This window comes from Ptychodera flava, chromosome 9 (genome assembly GCF_041260155.1).
Source record: "Ptychodera flava strain L36383 chromosome 9, AS_Pfla_20210202, whole genome shotgun sequence".
Classification (NCBI taxonomy): domain Eukaryota; kingdom Metazoa; phylum Hemichordata; class Enteropneusta; family Ptychoderidae; genus Ptychodera; species Ptychodera flava.
The window spans coordinates 31,373,468-31,392,951 of record NC_091936.1 but is presented as its reverse complement, the minus strand read 5'-3'; the positions used below and the strand labels follow the sequence as shown (position 1 = coordinate 31,392,951).

The 19,484-nt window shown below is 38.5% G+C and overlaps 2 protein-coding genes across 2 annotated transcripts; both read right to left on the bottom strand.

The window, feature by feature from the left end:
- Window positions 1-325: 325 nt before the first annotated feature.
- LOC139140657 (carbonyl reductase [NADPH] 1-like) lies at window positions 326-6,268 on the bottom strand. Its single transcript, XM_070710029.1, has 7 exons — window positions 6,197-6,268; window positions 4,701-4,805; window positions 3,169-3,429; window positions 2,547-2,659; window positions 1,935-2,063; window positions 1,307-1,448; window positions 326-774 (listed from the first exon to the last, which is right to left on the bottom strand). Exons 2-7 carry the CDS (start codon window positions 4,719-4,721, stop codon window positions 619-621), a joined length of 822 nt encoding a protein of 273 aa, XP_070566130.1. The 5' UTR covers window positions 4,722-4,805; window positions 6,197-6,268; the 3' UTR covers window positions 326-618.
- Window positions 6,269-7,644: 1,376 nt separating this feature from the next.
- On the bottom strand, window positions 7,645-18,418 carry LOC139140655 (carbonyl reductase [NADPH] 1-like). Its single transcript, XM_070710027.1, has 7 exons — window positions 18,317-18,418; window positions 15,515-15,609; window positions 13,170-13,430; window positions 11,788-11,900; window positions 10,542-10,670; window positions 9,964-10,105; window positions 7,645-8,641 (listed from the first exon to the last, which is right to left on the bottom strand). The coding sequence occupies exons 2-7, from the start codon at window positions 15,533-15,535 to the stop codon at window positions 8,447-8,449; spliced, it is 861 nt and encodes a 286-aa protein (XP_070566128.1). The 5' UTR covers window positions 15,536-15,609; window positions 18,317-18,418; the 3' UTR covers window positions 7,645-8,446.
- Window positions 18,419-19,484: the final 1,066 nt, after the last annotated feature.

Here is a 19,484-nt window from a genome sequence, read left to right as displayed (position 1 = left end):
AAAATATCACAATATTCAACGTGTATCCTTCACATACAACAAATTACGTATGCTGTACAGAAAACTCGTTCTGAAGTAGCCTTTATTCTGATATACCAGATACTCAAAAATTCACAAACAGCGCCATCATTCCACTGGGGGCAAACATCAAACACTTGGCATACATCCTTGTCACATACACCATGTACATTACGCTGAAACAGAAGTCAAAGCCTCTTGTACAAAGATCTTTCAACATCTTACATCGAAAAGTAGAAAGCACGTATCTGAAGCTTCAACAAGCTTTTCCAATTCGTTAGCTGAACATGCAAGCAGAGTACATGAATAATTGGACAGTAGGAAATTTTATTTAGACATTGTCTCAAAAACAGCCGGAGAAAGTGGTAGCATTGAATAAATTTTCGAAAATATACCAGTCTGTCAAATGTGTCATATCCCTTATTGTCTTGCAAAGAAAAAAACAACATTAAAACTACGAGCTACATGTGTAAGCTTATTCATAAGTATCATTTTCCTAATCGAAAGTTGAATTTCGATGAAAACGGGACCAAGGAATTTTGTGAGCACCGTACTATTCAGAGGTGTTTTAACTGTTTTAATTCATCCCTGCACCGTCTTTTAGCCATGTATGACTTTCTTCTCTCCAAGGAATTCTCCTTGAGGCTTCCCGGCATTGACTGGAAGCATAGCCAGGTATACAGGCGTTTCGGCTCCTTGATCCGGCGTTTTTGGATTCTTTGGGTTCATGTCGGTGGCCACCAAGCCTGGACAACACTACAAAAGGGGAATGGCAAAGGTAATATGAAGTAAGTAACATAAAATAATTGCTTTACACATTACAACATATTTTGTAAAATCATACAGTTAAAGAAGTTGAATACCTTGAATATCTGGCACACGTATATGATATATATATATAGAGAGAAGAGAGAGAGAGAGAGAAGAGAGAGAGAGAGAGAGAGAGAGAGAGAGAGAGAGAGAGAGAGAGAGAGAGATGGATATAGATACTTGGATGAGCTTAGTGTTCGTTTAATAAATTTACAGAAAAGATAGATTTTTCTAGATCATGAAGCACTGTGAGCATTGACCGTGAGAGGTCATAGACAGATGGCAGTGAGGAGTCGCAGGCGCCGTTACATGGACTACGAGGGCATGGCAAATGATACTTGTTCGCAAGCAGAACAGAACATTGCTTTTGGAGAAAATGTCGACAGCTATAGTTACTGGAACATTACATCACCATTTAAGACTTATGCTGTTCGATTCTTTCTTTATTTGTCTTACTGCAACTGCGTATCAGACTTACACAATTGATGAGTATATCTTCTCTGGAGTCCCCGGCCATTGCTCGAACTTGTACAGCTGTGAGGGCGATGACCCCTAGTTTTGAAGTACCATAGGCCGTGTTACACCAGCCCTTTGCTTCATGATTTCCTGCCTTCACATCGCTGGAGAAAATTACAAATCAACTGAGTCAATTATGTTTTATCTCCATTGATTGTTCAGCTAATCTATCATTTGAAATGAACGCGAAGGAAAAAGACATTGAATATAGACATGGTAAAGCAGTGATCGTTACACATGCAAGGTGACGGGATTCTTTTGCTCCGATCTGACCGGCGTAGTTTTAAGTTTAGATGTCTTACCGTCCCCCCGGGGCGGCCGGGGACGGTTGTAGTCTGAATACAGAGAATTTGAAAATATTCAATGCAGTGTTCGGCTTCCTATATTTTCCATTCGGGATTTCTCAATAAATCGGCCTTAAAATACTACTATTATATTGCTATAGATCTTCATATCTTAATGCAAAGTCCCGAGACACTGTACCTGTTTTAATTAAATATTTCTTCTTCTTTTATTGTTTTCCCGGTGTTTCATCAGCATGTAACAGCTCAGTTTACCTGATGCAAACAAGACAAAACACACACACTCACCTCACGAACTGGTTCATCAACGCAATTAACTCAGTCCGTGTCAGGGTCGACGATCTGAACTTACTAACCAATTCTTTGCCCATTTTCTCCAAAGTCATTGTCCCTCCTCTGCTAGACACGTGTACAACCCTTAGAATAAAATGAGAAAAATAACACATGATGCGTATTTGGCTCAACATGTTTTCGACAGGTAAGGTCCTGAATATTAATCTGTATTTAAAAGCCAAGACAGCTTAGCCACAGTCGATTTCAGCATACGGTGCATTGTTACGTTTTGGATACCACATACCTTAACCTTTCATTTGAGTGAGAATCTTTTAGAAAGATTCAACCGTGCAAGGTCTGAGGTCGCGGAGCGTCGGAGCGCAAATGACGGTGCTGAAGGTGTATAGCCATGGTAAGCTAATCGTAGCTGATCTTTTTTTCTGGATCAGGGGAGATGAAAGATCATGTCTACATGTGAAAACATTTCATTTGGATTGGCTACACATTACAAAACGCTGGTGGCAATTGTGTCTCGACCCTCCTAGTGAACGTGAATGCTTTTGTCCATTCTAGTTTACGATGGGCGACTCTGCTGTAAGCGTGTTTCCAAAATTGGTCGTACTTTACCTGCTGTGGGGTCTTAGCAGTGGAAATAACGCATCACACACGTCCAGCGTCCCGAAGAAGTTGCATGCTAAGCTTACTTCGGCTTGCTCAGTAAATGGAACTGTACTGTCCACCTGTTTAGAGTTAAAATTAGGCAATAAATAAATAAATAAATAAATAAATAAATAAATAAATAAATAAATAAACGTAAAGGTATATCTGACATAGGTACACACAACAGGGTTTCTCTTTCTTAAAATTGGAAATTGTAGACAATGCTCTTGGAAGGGAAAATTACTAGCTTTGAGATTTTTCATGGCATTTATATGACTGGTCAGAAAAATGTCTATCGTTCTTCTTAAACTTTGGAGAAATCGAAAACCTTCGGCCGAATGAAATGACTGAAAATGATGTAGGATACTCTCAGTTCCGAAATTTCTTGTTCAGTGAGCCAAGAGGACCGCGAAGTTCCACAATTTGTGCGTATGGAATAATCTACGTGTAGATCCAGTGCATTTTTGAACAGAATAGTCTCATTTTTCATGTAAACCGTGTTAAAAATAAGCAGATGGGTGAATTCCCATGGAAATTAAATAATCGAAGGTTAACAAATTGACAATAATGTGAAAGCTGACCATCTTACGTTGTACGCTATCGCAGCATTATTCACCAGGACATCCAGACCCCCATAATTCTTCTCCAGAAATTCTTTAAGTTTACCAATACTCTCCTTTGAAGTGATATCCAGTTGATGAAACTTTGGATGTAAATTTTCCTTTTCTAAATCTTGGACAGCTTGCTGCCCTCTGCCTTCATCCCTGGCTGTCAGGTAAACATCACCGTCGAAGTCCTTGCACAGCGCCCTCACAATGGCAAAGCCGATGCCTTTGTTTGCGCCTGTTACCTGCGCGCAGAATACAAAAAAATGGTTTCTTTGGTTTTGTTTATATGTAGATCACCACGAAAAATTGGGAAAGTGTAACCAAGTGAATTCCTCATGAACATTTTTAGACATCATAATCTGCTGCCATCAACGAAAACAAAGGAGTTTAGCGTGAATTAAATGATGCGGTATGGAACGCCTGTTCCATAATTTTGACCTTATCCAGGCATATTATGCAGGTGCATCTGGTCCAATTGAGAGACCCATGTTAGCATTACCAAGGTATCTGCCATGCTTTGTGTGCTGTATGTAGTTTCACAGATTGTCAGATGCACAAGTTCTCGATCATCGACCATTGGGATATGTAAAATTGGAAGAGAAACCCGTAATGACCTCGCGTGAAAATAGACGCAACGCGGTCTTGATTTTTGCTTCGAAGTCACGGATGTTAGCTGTATAGATAAGGTTTTTACGATTCAAAATACTATCATGTACTACAAAATATGCACTCGATCAGCTATTATTTGGACAAATCGCAATCTGCTCCACGTAAGACTAATGTAACACGCTGTGCATACCGTCTGAGAATTAAAACTCAGAGTTGTTATCAGGAAAATCGGCGTATTTCGGGTTGTGTATTTCGTTTAATACTGGCTTGCCTCATTGGACTATACTTGTTTAAGACTTTTAATTTTTGCTCATACTTTCCGTCTGGAAACTTTAAACCATTCCCTTTCAAATACATAAAACCAGCCTTCACGACGATGCTCGTGAAGTGGGGGGGGGGGGACCGTCCATCGTAATGCTAACATATTTGGTAAAACTGTGCTTGCTCGTTGACATGTTCCCCAAAATATTACTCAAACAGAAATCAAACATCAAAACTGTAACTATAACTTGATGTTTCGAAGAGTTCGCTGAGCTGAGCTGTTTTATGTGATCATCCCAACGCTATGCTACGAGCTGAAGCTGTTTCTTTCATTGTGAAAACATAAACATATATTTCAACAGGTTGAATTACGTGACTGTTCATATCTATATGCCCCGAACAACAGGAGGATGGCAATACAGTCATAGCATGTACGATTAAAAATGTAATCATTGCTACGTGCGTCAGGAATTCAGAAATCAAACACAAAAGTCAGCTAAAAAATCTTGCCCTGCACAAGTGATACTTTTATGTAGTTCAGTTCAAATTTCATAAAAGCTGGAACGGATATCACTTATCAGTGAAATGTCTCCCACAAGGACACAGCCTTCTTTAATCCTTGGTGGAACATTAGATTACTTACCACAGCAACTGCTTTCGGCATGATTTAGACCTTGAACGACCAGTCAACTGAACGTGATTCAGATGGACAGATAAATGTTAGACACTAGGATGGTCCTTTGGGTATCTATCAAGTAATATTATTTTAAGTTAAAGACATCACATATTTACACCGAATTAAATATAATTAATTAAAAGAGTGTAGTGAGAATTTAGACATACTGAAGACAAAAGAGAAAAAACGCCTGATTTGCATCATATGCATGTTGGTTTTGTAATGACACCTCTAGTTTTAAAATGTTAATATATTCTGCTGTAGCTTTGTTTTTGAGGGTTTACAATTATTTACCGATTATCAAATTATTCCATTTCTCTGCTTGGCTTAAACATATGTTTTATTCATAGCTCTTGTTGACAGATGAATTAAGATGAGCTTACATTCTCTTCAAAAACAACAACAAATTCTATTATAGATTTGAAGAGCACGTTATCAAGGGGCTAGAGGTCATTGATTGTCGCTAACTATCACGAGGTGTTGGTGGATTTTACAGACACCCAATGGTGTTTCATACTATAGTGGGAAGTTTGCGGTAACAGTCCTGACAGTCATCAAATGTTAAAAACGATCTCATGTTTTAGCAAACTGTGGGCACCAATGCATTAAGATTTGTAATTACCTTTACAAGTAACTTCATACAAGGGTACCTGCAAATATGCTGTAACCCTGTCTAAATTGGAACAAAGTTATTTTCGGATCCCCCGCCCTGCACGCTACCATGACTCTGAGTTTCCCCGGCGGCAACTATGCCGTTAATTTCCAAGTCTGCCCTCAATTCCTCCGACCCCCTCCCCGCCCCGCTAATAATTATGCTAAAGCTGTCTAAAAGGCTTACATTTTGCAAATCGCATCCGACTCACTTTTGAGCAAAATATGATCAATTAATATCAAACCGTGCTGTTGCCGCCCCCGTACAAACTTATGATCGCGAACTGGAGAAATGCTAAAACAGTCATATCACACTCTTTGACATGGCTCATGCGCAACAATATGCTGTAGACCTATGCAGTACATATACATATCCCAGTTGTCCAAAGTCTATGTTTACGGCAATAATGAGGGAAGATACGTAGGCCTACTCGTGACCTTTGCTTAGGCACGCTACGCCATTCCTGGTTTGGTGCACATTTATGTACGTTGTATGGTGCAGTGGATAAAGCTTATAAATACAGGCGCCGGTAGGCTGGGTAGTCTGCCAGATGGATCGATTTTCTGCTCGATCTATCCTATAGTACTGGATCGATAGATCGAGCGGAAAATCGATCGATCTACTAACAGACTACCCAGCCCACTGGCGCCTGTGTCTATAAAGCAATCAGTAATATTTACATCACCAATTCAATGCTTCATAACCACTCTCAAAAGCCCATGGTGCTGTCTAATTTAATTATCATCGAGACTCTCATTGGATGTAATTTCTTGGGAACGCAATAATCTGTCTAACAAAACAAGTAAAATACCTTAAACGTCTATGACTCCCGCCACGAAACGTGTGAGACGCTGGCGCATGTGCACAAAACATCGACTCATGGTATGGTTTCACAAGGTTTGTTTTAACCTCTTACGCCAAGAAAAATAAAAAGCTTGTTTCTCACCCTAGACATATTTCAAAAAGGATGCCGTGACGCGGGGTTTTTTACTCTAATTATTTTATTCTTCAATCAACAAAACGCGGAAAAATGGCACAGGAATGCACGCAGAGATAAAGGCACAGTAGTGGTGCTTTAGTATTCTTGTTTAGCAACAGTTTTGCGGTTTGTAGTGCAGCAATGCACAGTTTTGACAGTGTAATATAACAGTGTCATATGTGTACAGTTCTGAATGGAATGTTTAGTGTCAATTATTTTGTTTACGGTTCTGTTTTTATACAGCACTGTCTTATGCACTATCGTGTCGTATTTTTGCCTTTTTTTTATTTTATTTCCTCATGAGCAGAAAAAAGGTTGGCGCGGCGGGTCTGAATTGACGCGCGCGAGGATGAGAAACAAACTTTTTATTTTTCTTGGCCTTAATATGAACTTTGATGACCCACGCAGTGTGACCCAAAATAACCTCATACAAGCGCCCTCTAGGACAGGGTGCAAGGATCTTCACATGTACTAGTATACTGGGGAAAAAACTAAATTAAGAGATATTACTTTATGAAGCAAATTTAAAAGATTATTCGACTGGCGCAAGACAAACTGAAACTTGTTCATATTCATTACCGGAATCATGAGTGTGAATAGAAGCAACACCGTTTTAACCTTTTCATAGACTTCATTGTTGACTTTATCCATTGGGGATAGCCTATATGTCCGTCCCCATGGGTGGGTAGGTGTTTTGTTGTATTGTTAACCTTTATTAGCAATACAACAAAACACCTACCCAACCATGGGGACGGACATATAGGCTATCCCCTATGCTTTATCCAAGAAATCTACAAATGTTGTCAATAGATTAGTAAGTAGGCTGACGTTTCTATAGCATAGGCAACTCGATAGCTTGTACAGTGGATATCAACAGATAATAGGCAGAGACAGAGCCAGATACACCGGCGTTTCTGCCCCTTGATTAGGCGTTTTGGAACCCTTTAATAGGGAACATGTCGGTGGCCATCAAGCCTGGACAACACTGAAAAGAGGACAACAATGAGAGGGTTACGTGTGTATGTTACTTCGGAAATTCTCAGCATTCTTCAAGATCGGGGGAAGGGGGAGGGGTGGGCTTTCCTAAAAATCGCTTCAGGTTTCGTTGAAAGCTTTCAACTACCAGTCTCTAACAGCTTAATTTTATTAACGAATACATGTACACTTCTTGATTCACATAATGTAAAAACTAAACGTCTGGAAATTTTCTGTGTTTAAAACCCAAGGAACGGAAACCTCTGCCATTTTCTTTTTTAATTTTCTGTATATTATCTGCAACGTCTATACGTCAACCACAGCTATTGTCTTATCTCAGTACGTGGAGATACCAAGCATTCGGTTAGTCAAGATACCTTGTACAGGCCCTTTTAGGCGCTCTGTCAGTATTGACAATTGTTGTGTCTTTTTTTGCCCGGGCCTAAATTCAATTTCCAACAATAATACAATCAGGTACAGCCATGTATAGAAAATGTCACACACCGACATGTGGCATATTTGTTATTAGTTCTGTGATCAAAGAGTTGAAAATACTATTACTTTTCAAAAGCAGTGTGCATACAGTTGTTTTTACTCAAAAACGCGTTTCTTTGGTTTCTTAATCAGTAACGTAGTCTTTATTCCGATATATCACATACACAAAAGTTCAAAAACAGCGTCATTATAGGATTCCACATATTACAAGAGGGGAAAACATTGAACTTTTCCCATGTTTCCTTGTCACAAACATCATGTACATTAGGATAAAATGAGTCAAAACCTCTTGAACAAAGCCTTCACTCAACAACTTACATCGAAAGTAGAAAGTACGTATCTGAAGCTTTAACAAGCTTTCCAATTCGTTGGCTGAACATGCAAACATAGTAGTACTAACATAGTAGTACATGAGTAATTGGAGAGTGGGATATTTCATTTAGAAATCGTCTCAAATAGAGCCAGAGGAAGTGATAGCATTGAATTAATATTCAAAAATACACCAGTCTGTCAAATATCCCTCATTGTCAAGCTATAATCATAAGAATCATATTGTTAATCGGAATTCGAATTTCGATGAAATCGGACCCAGGAAATTCTGTGAGCACCTCACTATTCATAGGTGTTATAATTCATCCCTGCGCCATCTATCAGCCACGGTATGACTTTCTTCTCTCCCAGGAATTCTCCTTGAGGTTTGCCAGCATTGACTGGAAGCAGAGCCAGATGTACCGGAGTTTCTGCTCCTTGATCCGGGGTTTTGGTTCCCTTAGGGTTCATGTCGGTGGCAACCAAACCTGGACAGCACTTGAAAAATGAAAACAGTAAAGGTTTATGGAACGAACAGCGTAATATAATTACTTTAGACATAACAACACATTTTGTATAGGTATATTTTTAAAGCATTTGGCGCATGTGAAGGCAATAACACCGAGATCAAGTGTAACATAAAGATCGAGTGTACGCATTCGCATAACTACACAATGCAAACATTCAACATACACGTACACAACGACTGGTCCGATACAAAGTGCCCAATACAAAGTAGAGCGGAATATACAAGGGCTGCTGGAGAAATTTTTACAACAACCCAGAGAGAGAGAGAGAGAGAGAGAGAGAGAGAGAGAGAGAGAGAGAGAGAGAGAGAGAGAGAGAGAGAGAAGAAGAGAGAGAGAGAGAGAGAGAGAGAGAGAGAGAGAGAGAGAGAGAGAGAGAGAGAGATCCAAGAAGTTTGTTATTTTCTGGTTTTTGTCAATGCGATATTTAGACCAATTTGACGGAATATCTTTTTATTTCGTGAAATTTGTCTCATGAACATGTGCATGGAAAGTTGGTCTTATCTTTTTCGGCGATGCTAAATCATGGTTTTCTTCCTGGATCATGCTAAATCATGGTTTTAAATCATAGCTTTAAATCATGGTACTCTCTGTGCCCAAGTTCAGAGGTTGCCATAAAGCCATTATGGTGATAACCGGGAGGGCACATTGTGTACATTATATATATATATATATATATATATATATATATATATATATATATATATATATATATATATATATATATATATATATATATATATATATATATGGATGAGCGATTTCTTAACAATCATCTCATTTATGCAGATGACGTTGTGTTTGTGTAACTTGCTGTGAGGTGAAACATACGGTGTTGAACATATTATTTTTCAAACAAATTAAGATATTTTCACATTAATTTGGTCTGACTTATATGATCCCTCGCAATTTAAATGGCAACAGGTGGAACTGTATCTGGCGGAATTTTTGCAGGGGGCCTACTGAGGCGCAGTGAGGAGCCCTCAGGCATGACAATTTGACAGTGGGTAGCCTCAGGCACCGATGTTAATGTTTTGGACACCCTAGGCCAGTCGAAATTAGTAGTTTGACTATTGATTGATTGGTCTGGATCTAGAAACACTGTGAGGCATTTGCCCTTATGTGAGAGGTCATAGACAGAATGCATGTGAGGAGTCGCAGTCGCCAATATGTTGATGGCAAAGTGAATAATGACACTTGTTCGCATGCAGAACAGAACATTTCTTTTGGAAAAAATGTCGATTTATGTTATCTTTGCCTTAATTCGACTGTATATCACTGCTTAAGACTTACAGAATTAATGAGTATATCTTCTCTGGAGTCCCCGGCCATTGTCCGAGCTTGTACAGCTGTCAGGGCGATGACCCCTAGTTTTGAAGTACCGTAGGCCCTGGTAAGCCAGCCCTCTGCTTCATGATTTCCCGCCTTCACATCTCTAGAGAGAATTACAAATCAACGGAGTAAATTATGTTTTATCTCCATTCATTGTTCCGCTAATCTGTCATTTAAGTTGAAGCACTGAGAAGAAAAGATACTGAGTAGAGCAGTGAACACCGCATATGCGAGTTGATTAGGATCTTTCACTCCGATTTTAGTCTGAACACAGAGAGTTTAAGAATTTTCAATGCAGTGTTCGGCTTCCTATACTTTCCATTAGAGATTTCCCAATAAATCGGCAATAAAACAGTACTATTGCTATATGCCTATATATCTTCGCGACCTTCATAATGCACAGGTACTGTGCTTGTTTGCAGTAAATGAATATTTCTACTTCTTTTTGTCATTTTCTCGGTGTTTGGTGTGACAACAGAGTGTCATTACTCTGGTCTTAAATGATAAAAACAAGATAAAACACGCACACACACACTCACCTTACGAACTGGTTCATCAACGCAATTAATTCAGACCGTATCAGGGTCGACGATCTGAACTTACTGACCAATTCTTTGCCCATTTTGCCCAAGGTAATTGTTCCTCTCCTACTGGCAACGTTCACAACCCTGACAATAAAACGAGAAGAATAATACTTAAGGTAGAACGCGCCTCGGGGACAAAAATTCGGGCTTTCAAATTTTATAAATTCTCTTCTGATCTACCACTTGTGGAGGTTCATTCTATAGCTCTTGGTGAAAGGAGAGAGTTTTCACCGTCTTAGTTTTTCGAAAATCGAAATTTTAGTTTTTCCCCGTAGATAAACACAGGGTTAGCGGCCATTTTGAATTTCAAGTATCGGGAATGAATCTTAGGTAATTTGTCTCTCTGCAACCACATTTTGCACGATGACTCTTAATTTTTTTCTTGCTTTTTTATAATGGTTGAAAGAACCATTGAGGAAAGTTTGAGCAAAAGTTTGAGTCTTTCGCTTTCGAGACGTGTATTACCTTAGTGCGCATTTGGTTCACAAGATTTCGACAAGTAAGCTTATGGTCCTGAATATTAATCAGTATTTAAAAGTCAAGACAGCTTAGACACGATCCATTTCAATTGTATCTATACGATGCACTGTTACGTTTTTGGATACCACATACCTTAACCTTTCATTTGAGTGAGAATCTTTTAATCTTGAAAAAGCGTATTTCACTTCCTGTAAGGTGATTGAAATCATTTGCAAAAATTCGCTGTCTTTGCCTTAATTAACGCTGTTTAATTTCAATTTGTTCAGGATCATGAAGGATCGCCAGCAGTTTTGACATTGAAGGAAAATGACCGAAGATTTCTCCACTTGAGTTCTAATTTTTTGATTTCCACACACAATGTTGTCTTCTGAGCGTTCAAGCCTTCCAGCTTATATAAAATACAGTAAAACCAGGGTTTGTCAGTATCCTTTGACACAACGTACAGATTCAGCCGTGTGCATGCATGCACTCAGCGACCTCGCTCCACGTAGAGTCGGAGGTCATGGAGCTCCGAACCGCAATGATGATGGTAAAAGGGTTTAGCTATGGTAAGCTCATCGTTGCTCATCTTTTGTTTCCCTGTATCAGGCGATATGAAAGATCATTCGTACATGTGAAAACATTTCATTTGCACTGGCTACGCATTACAGTGAACGCAAATGCTCTTGTCCGTTCCAACTCAATCTGCAAGTGTGTGTTTCGGAAGATTTTCTCACAATACCTGCTGTGTGGTCTCAGTACCGGAAACAATGCATCGCATACGTCAAGCGTCCCGAAAAAGTTACATGCTACGGTTACTTCGGCTTGCTCTGTAAATGGAGCCGTGCTATTCACCTGTTCAGAATAAAAATAAAGCAATAAATAAAAATAAATAAATAAATAAATAATGTAAAGCTATATCTTCCATAGGTACTGTAACGCCTTAAAATGATGACATTTTGACCTTTTACTGATATTTAGGATTTTATTACACTTACGTTTTACTGACTTCATGACTTTTATGATTTTATAACTCCTTCACGTTGAAAGTACACGAGTCACCTCACGTGAAATGAACGTATGTCACATGGAGTCAACACGTGTTATAATCTTAATGAAATGTATAAAAGCCGATGATTTTAACGATTCTGGACGATTCTTGCTGATCAAACATTGTATCCTGAGTACGGACTTGGTGCCGCTCTGCCTTTGTAATAAAGATCTGAAGTGGTGAGCAAAACGAGTTCTTGGTGTGCCCTCCAGTTACTAAAAGTATTACGATTGCCGTAGTACCTCTCAGCTGTTTGACTTTGGGTGAGTGACTTCTAACGATAACTACAAGTCACGGAAAGTGAGTCGTGACAGTACAAACAAAACCGTTTCTTTTCCTTAAAATGGGAAATTATAAACTTTTTGCTCTTGGAACGGAAAATGACTAACTTTGCGGTATTCCATTGTATCTATATGATTGGTCAGAAGGATGTCCTTCAATCGTCTTAAGGTACAATGTGCCTCGGGGACAGATATTCGGACTCTCAACTTTTTCAATTCTCTTCTGACGTACCATTTGTGGAGGTTCATTTTAAAGCTCTTGGTGTAAGAAAACTTTTCCTGTCTTAGTTTTTCAAAATCCGAAAATTTTGTTCTCCCCAAAGGAGTTAACACAGATATGGCGGCCATTTTGAATTTGAAATATCGATCTGCGAATCTTGTTCTCTAGAACAAAACATTGCACGGTGATCCCTAAGTTTTATTTCTGATTTTGAAAGAGATTGGTTGAAATATTCTTTAAGGAAACTTTTAAGTCTTTCTCTTTCGAGGCTCGTACTTCCCTAAAAGAAGAGAAATCGAAACCTTTTAGCCGAACGAAATGACTGGAAATAATGTAGGATACTTTCAGTACCAGAATTTCTTCAATTGTTCAGTCAGCTAGGAGGCCTGCAAAGTTCCACATTTTGTGCCTTTGGACTACTCTGTGTATTGATCTAGTGCATTTTTGACCAGTGAGTCTTTTTTCACGTAAACAGTGTTAAAAGTAAGCAAATGAGTTAACTACCATGGAAATTAAATTATCGAATTCGAAGGTTAACAAATTGACAACAATCTGAAAGCCGACCATCTTACTTTGTAAGCTATCGCAGCATTATTTACCAGGACATCCAGACCGCCAAAATTCTTCTCCAGAAAATCTTTAAGTTTACCAATACTCTCCTTTGAAGTGATATCCAGTTGATGAAACTTTGGATGTAAGTTTTCCTTTTCTAAATCTTGGACAGCTTGCTGCCCTCTACCCACATCTCTGGCTGTCAGATAAACATCGCCATCGAAGTCTTTGCACAGCGCCCTCACAATTGCGAGGCCGATGCCTTTGTTTGCACCTGTTACCTGCGTACAGAAAAAGAGGGACCGTGATCTAACCAAGAGAATTCCTCATGAACATCAGCGTTGCAACTTAAATATGGCCGCCGCAAATATCCATATTTGTAATTAGCGCCCGGATCCATCATGAGTGATTGAGTCTTTGCAAATGTTTGTCCCAAAGACACAAATAACCTAATATTTACCGATATTTGAGATTCAAAATGGACGCCATTCCTATGATATTACATGTATCTCTGAGGCGCAATAAAATTTCCGATTTTCACAAAACTAAGCCGACGAAAGCTTTATTTACACCAAAAGCTTCAAAATGATTCCCCTCCATGTGTTAGGCCAAAACGAAGTTATAAAAGCTGGAGAGTCCGAATTTCTCTCCCCAAGGCGCATTCTGCTCTAAAGCATAGAGTGGAGAGAAGAAAACTGCTGCTTTCCGTTCAGTGAAAAATACTTCAACCCTTCACGACAGTCATGTGATCATGGTCAGTAAAAAAGTCGGTCAATTAAATTTGCTGAGACTCGTTTCCTGCAATTTTGGCGGAAGAGTAGATCGAGTAGCTTCGTATAGAGTAACCCGTTCCAGAGCATTCATAGTCATGAATGCAATCCGGAAACAGCTGAGTAGCGGAACAGCTTTATCGCCAGTTCACAGACGTTTCCGATTTGTCGACTTACTCATTATCTGAGAAAGGAACTAAGTCCACTGGCTGATTATAGAAAAAAGTGAAGTGAGTACACCGCCGTAACTTGAAATCATTGATAAATACATTCAGTGTCAAAACGAATAAAACATGGCAAGGGTATTTTCACTATTTAGTTATGCATTTCTTTAAATACTGACTTGCCTCAATGGACGATACACTTGTTTAAGATAGCACTTTGCTCAAACTTGCCGGAAGGAAGCTTTAAACTATTCCCTTTTTTGAATCAAGAATAAAAATCAGGGGGTCATCATGAAAAATTTGGAAGTAGAATACAGGACACTTGAAATTTAAAACGGCTGCAACCATTGTGTTAATTACGTCTATTAGGAAAGAGGAAATGTTCCATTTTCACAAAAATAAGCACGTGAAGACTTTATTTAATCAATGAGCTTTAAAATGAATCCCCACAAGTAGTAGAAAAAAAGATATTTTAAAAGTTTGAGAGAGTTCTAATATATGTCCCAGGGGCGCATTCTAGCTAAGTTGAACGACCTAAACTAAAGTATGACCATAGGGCTACCTCCATGTTGTACTCCATTCTGTGACTTTCTGAGGAGCATCTTGTATTATGTACCGGGATTCAGCAACGATGAACCTTGCCCTAAAAATTGACTCAGAATCAACGTTTTTTTCCCAATCAAGAAGACGATGTACCTACTCTGTGGTATAATTTCAGTTTTGATGATTAATGATACTTGTGCTTATATTGTCTAAGAATTAAAACTCGCTATCAGGAAATTTTGGCGTATAGCTGTTCTGCCATGATGTACTGCAGACAGTGCTCTGTGGCAGACCACAGTCCTTTAAGGAGGGACTGTGGGCAAGTGACTTAGACAACATGGTAGCGAAAGTGGGGGAGGGAGGGGGCGGGGTCGGACGTAATACTAACAAACTTTCAGTGTGGTTATATTGATAAGACTGTGTTTGCACGTCAATATAATGACCAAAGAAACTAAAATCAAATTACACCACTGTACCTAGGCGTTTCAAAGAGTGACGGGTTCTATTCACTGAGCTGTTTCATGTGATCATTCCGACGCTACGCTGCAAGATGTTCCTGCCACGAACTTAAATTTTAACAATGTTAAATCACGTGACTGTTCATATCTATACGCCCTAAACAATAAGAGGATGGCAATATAGATACAGTATGTATGATTAATAATGTAATCATCTATACGTCCTTCGGAATGTTAGAAATCAAATCGCAAAAAAATCCAGCTTGAAATCTGTCATGAAACTATCTGTCTCTTTTGTTTTGCATAAAGGATAATTTTATGAAGTTGAGTTCAAATTTCACAAAGCTGGAGCGGATATTACTCATCAATGAAATGTCTTCTATGAAGATCTTCCTTTAATCCTCGATGAGAATGACATTGGATAACTTACCACAGCAACTTCTTTCGGCATGATTTAGAACTTGAGTAACCAGTCAATTGGACGTGATTCAGGTGGACAGATACAAGTGAGGCAGTAGGATGGTCCTATGCCAAGAGAATTTGTTTGAAGTTAGAAACATCACGTATTTATACAAAATGAAATGTAATTGAATAAAAGAGTGTCATGAGAATTTAGACATACTAAAGACAGAAGAAAAAACACGCCTGAGTTGCATACATATTTGGTTTTTAAAGCTTATCTGTACCTTTCCAATTTTGCCACAGTTACCATAGAAAGAGAAAATCTAACCAATCACAAATTTTAAACGGGTGGCCGCTTTTTAAAAACAGCGCCCTCACATAGCATTTTGAATACCAAGGAACGCCCATTTGACCATATATGGGCATATTTAGATTACAGGTGACTGTATATGTTAATATTCTCTGCCTTGGTGAAAGTTTCCTTTTGATAGTTACAATCATTATATTATCAAATTATCCCATTTCTCTGCATGGCCTGTACATAACTTCAAACAAACTTTTAGACAATATTTGATCAATCAGTAACAGATTTCACTTTTGCCATGTAGTAATTTAGTGATCTTCCACGATATTGTAATTATTTCAGCACTTTTCTTTAATTTACTTAAAGAACAATTTGTTATTGTTATCATGAGCCCCTTTGCTAACTGTTTTTTAGACAGGCTACCATGACGGGGTTTTGGGCTAGACTAGCTGTAAGCTATTTCCCGACTCCCCATTTACCCTCTACTTGTTATTTTCTCCCTCTCGAGTTCATGTGTCATGTAATTGACTTTTTCAAATCGGGTAAATAAACCAATTATAAATATTATTATTATTATATGTTTTATGCATACCTGTTGTTACCATATGATTTTTAATTAACTTACATTCAATTTAAAAACAATAATAAATGCTATTCATGCACTTGAAGAGCATTATTATCAAGGGCTTTTATCGAGGAGGTCAGTGATTGTCGCTATCGCTTGGTGTTGGCGGTTTTCACAGAAATGCTGTGGCATTTCAAACTATAGGGTTTTTTGTTTTAATTTGTTTTGTTTTTTTGAGGGGGTAGTTTTGTTGTCATGGAATGTTACAGACGATTACATATTTGACAAGTTGTGGGTACCAATGCATAAGATTAGCGATTCCCTTTATAAGTAACTTCATAAAGGGGTGCCTTCAGAAATGTGCAGTAACCCTGACTAATAGGAACAGCTAGAGTATACAGTGACTATCAATCCCCACGAGGCCTGCTGTGCCATTATTTTTCAAATCTGTCCTCAATTCCTCCGACATCTCAATTAGGGGAAGGTAATCAGGTCAACCAGTCACTGACGAAGTGTTGTACCCGAAACGTCTGTTTTTATTTCTCCTTACCAAGTGTTTTTATCTGCCACTTTTCCGGTATTGTAATTTTATCGATTTTATACTCGCACTAGTGCGGTTTCATACCTTTTTACCTTTATGAAGGTTTTTACGGTTTTAAATCAGGGTTTACAGTTGGCGAATTTGCCTTATTCCCATTTAAGCAAAATGTGAACGATATCAAACCGTGTTGTAACACACTCATCCGCAGTCTGTATTCTAATTCGCCAATTGATAGTCACGTGGGATGCGTTCTTTTTGTGCTGATCCACGTAAACGACGTCATCAGGCATCATTCGTTTGAACTGTTGCCTGCCAGGCATCAGTTCTGAAAAATGATGCCCGCTGACGCCAAAAAACGATATTTGACGCGAACGTGGACCGGAATGTAAACAAAGATGTCGTCTGCGGCTGATCGAAACGATAATCAAGAAATTTCTTGGTTTATCCTACTTTCTGAAGAAGAATGGAATGTTTTGGTTTCCAACAAGGACTCGATACGGACAAAAACTATAATCAAAGGTGAATTGAACGTTTTGCAGAAGTATTGCGGTCTTTTTAGGAAAAACTTTTTCTTACTGAACTACTCCAACATATACATCATAGACCTACATGCGACAAGTTTTGTGTATAGTACGTTCTTATGCATGGCTACGGATGAGGTGTGTTACAAAACACATATTGACTGGCATGAGGGCAACAACATACGTCTTTAACCCTCGGGCCTACGGCCTCGGGAAACAGTCTGTTTTTGGGGGTGACTCACAGTCCCTCGGGGTACTGACGTATGCTGTTGCCCTCATAGCCAGTCAATATGTGTATACTGTTGCCGCCCCTTAGAAACTTATGATTGCTTAAATGACATAATAGCACAGGAAGTGGAGAAACTCCAAAACGTCACACTCTGCAATATGAATTAAACGCAAGACTGTATGCAGTATAAATATACGTGTCAAACCGTAGAAGGTTGAGATTCTCTACTGTCTATGGTCAAACCAGTTGTCTAAATTCTATGCATACCGCATTTAATGAGGGTAAGAACCGATCAATGCTAGGTATTATCGAGACCTTTCCTGAGGATCGCTACACCCTTGCTGGTTTGGTGCATGTGTATGGAAATTGTATGGTGCAGTGGATAGAGATGCAATCCAACGGTGTCTAAAACAGTTAGCCATGTATTTACATCACCTTTCAACGCCTTGCAAACACTCTCAAAGAGCACATGATACCGTGTAGCTGCAGTGCTTGTAGTTTCAAGTTTGTAGTTTGCCTTGGTAAATGGGTCGCGCGGGAAAAGCAGTCCTACCTACATAACAAGGCAAAACGTCTAGCTGCAGCACAGCTAGGCACAGTTTAACGCGCTAGGTCCTTAATAAGTAATATTTGGGCACTCAAAATTCACTACTAAATCACGAGTAAATACCTGTATTGTCTATAACTCCTGCATGAAACTTGTGCGACGCCTTAATAAACTTTCAACACGCGAGGGGCTATCGTTTTACCAGCTTTGTTTTAATCTCTTTTGAACTTTGATGACAGTGTGACCCAGAATAACCTCATACAAGCGCCCTCTAGGACACGGTGCAGGGATCTTAACATGCTGATCAAGATACCAACTTTGAAATATATCGAAACATATTCGATATATGAAATACTCGCAAGTTAAAAAACAGCGTCATTACAGGATTCCATCGGTTACAAAAAAGATGAACATTGAACTCTTCCCATTGTCATGTAAAGTAAAGTAAAGTAAAGTAAAGTAAGCCTTTATTGAAATCGTATCCCAGTTGGGATCTTGATCATAAAGTACAATAAAGGTTTTGCAAAAAAAACAACAATGAAAGAGTATGAGTCTGAGTATATATATATATATATTATATATATATATATATATATATATATATATATATATATATATGTATATATATATATATATGAGGTCAACATATTACAGGTTCATAAATAGTTTACTTTGTTTTTTCATTTTGTCTTGTCTGAGTTTAAAACATGTATGTATGTATTTTCCTAATTCACATAGTGATGCTTTATCTGTCCTTGAAAAGATGCTTATAAGGTCTTGTGTGCCTCTGAATGCCTTTTTACAAATGTTTAGTTCACTGAAAAAAATCATGTCTATGTCTGTATAGCCTTTGCAATGAAAAAGAAAATGTATCTCATCTTCTACTTGTTTGTTTTGGCAAATTGGGCATGCTCTGTCTATGACATCAAGGTTTCTATATCTACCTGTTTCTATGTGTAGTATGTGTGCACTAATGCGTAACTTGCACAGGGCTGATCTGTGATCTGGGTTTTTTATAACATGAAGGTAGCTTTCGAGAGAGAAATCTTTTTTCAACTCTCTGTATATGTGCGAAGTTTATTTTTATGGTGCCCTTGTCTGGTATCATCATGAATCAATTCAAATGCACCTTTTTCAAATAGCTGTTTAACTTTTACATTGAAATTAGTTTTAAAGTGTTTGTCATTTTCTATTTTTACATTCATGGCATCTCCAATATTTACGAGCAGCAACGATTGTTTAATTCCTGACACCCAATTATCTGTATGTGCATTGTCCAGTTGACAACCCA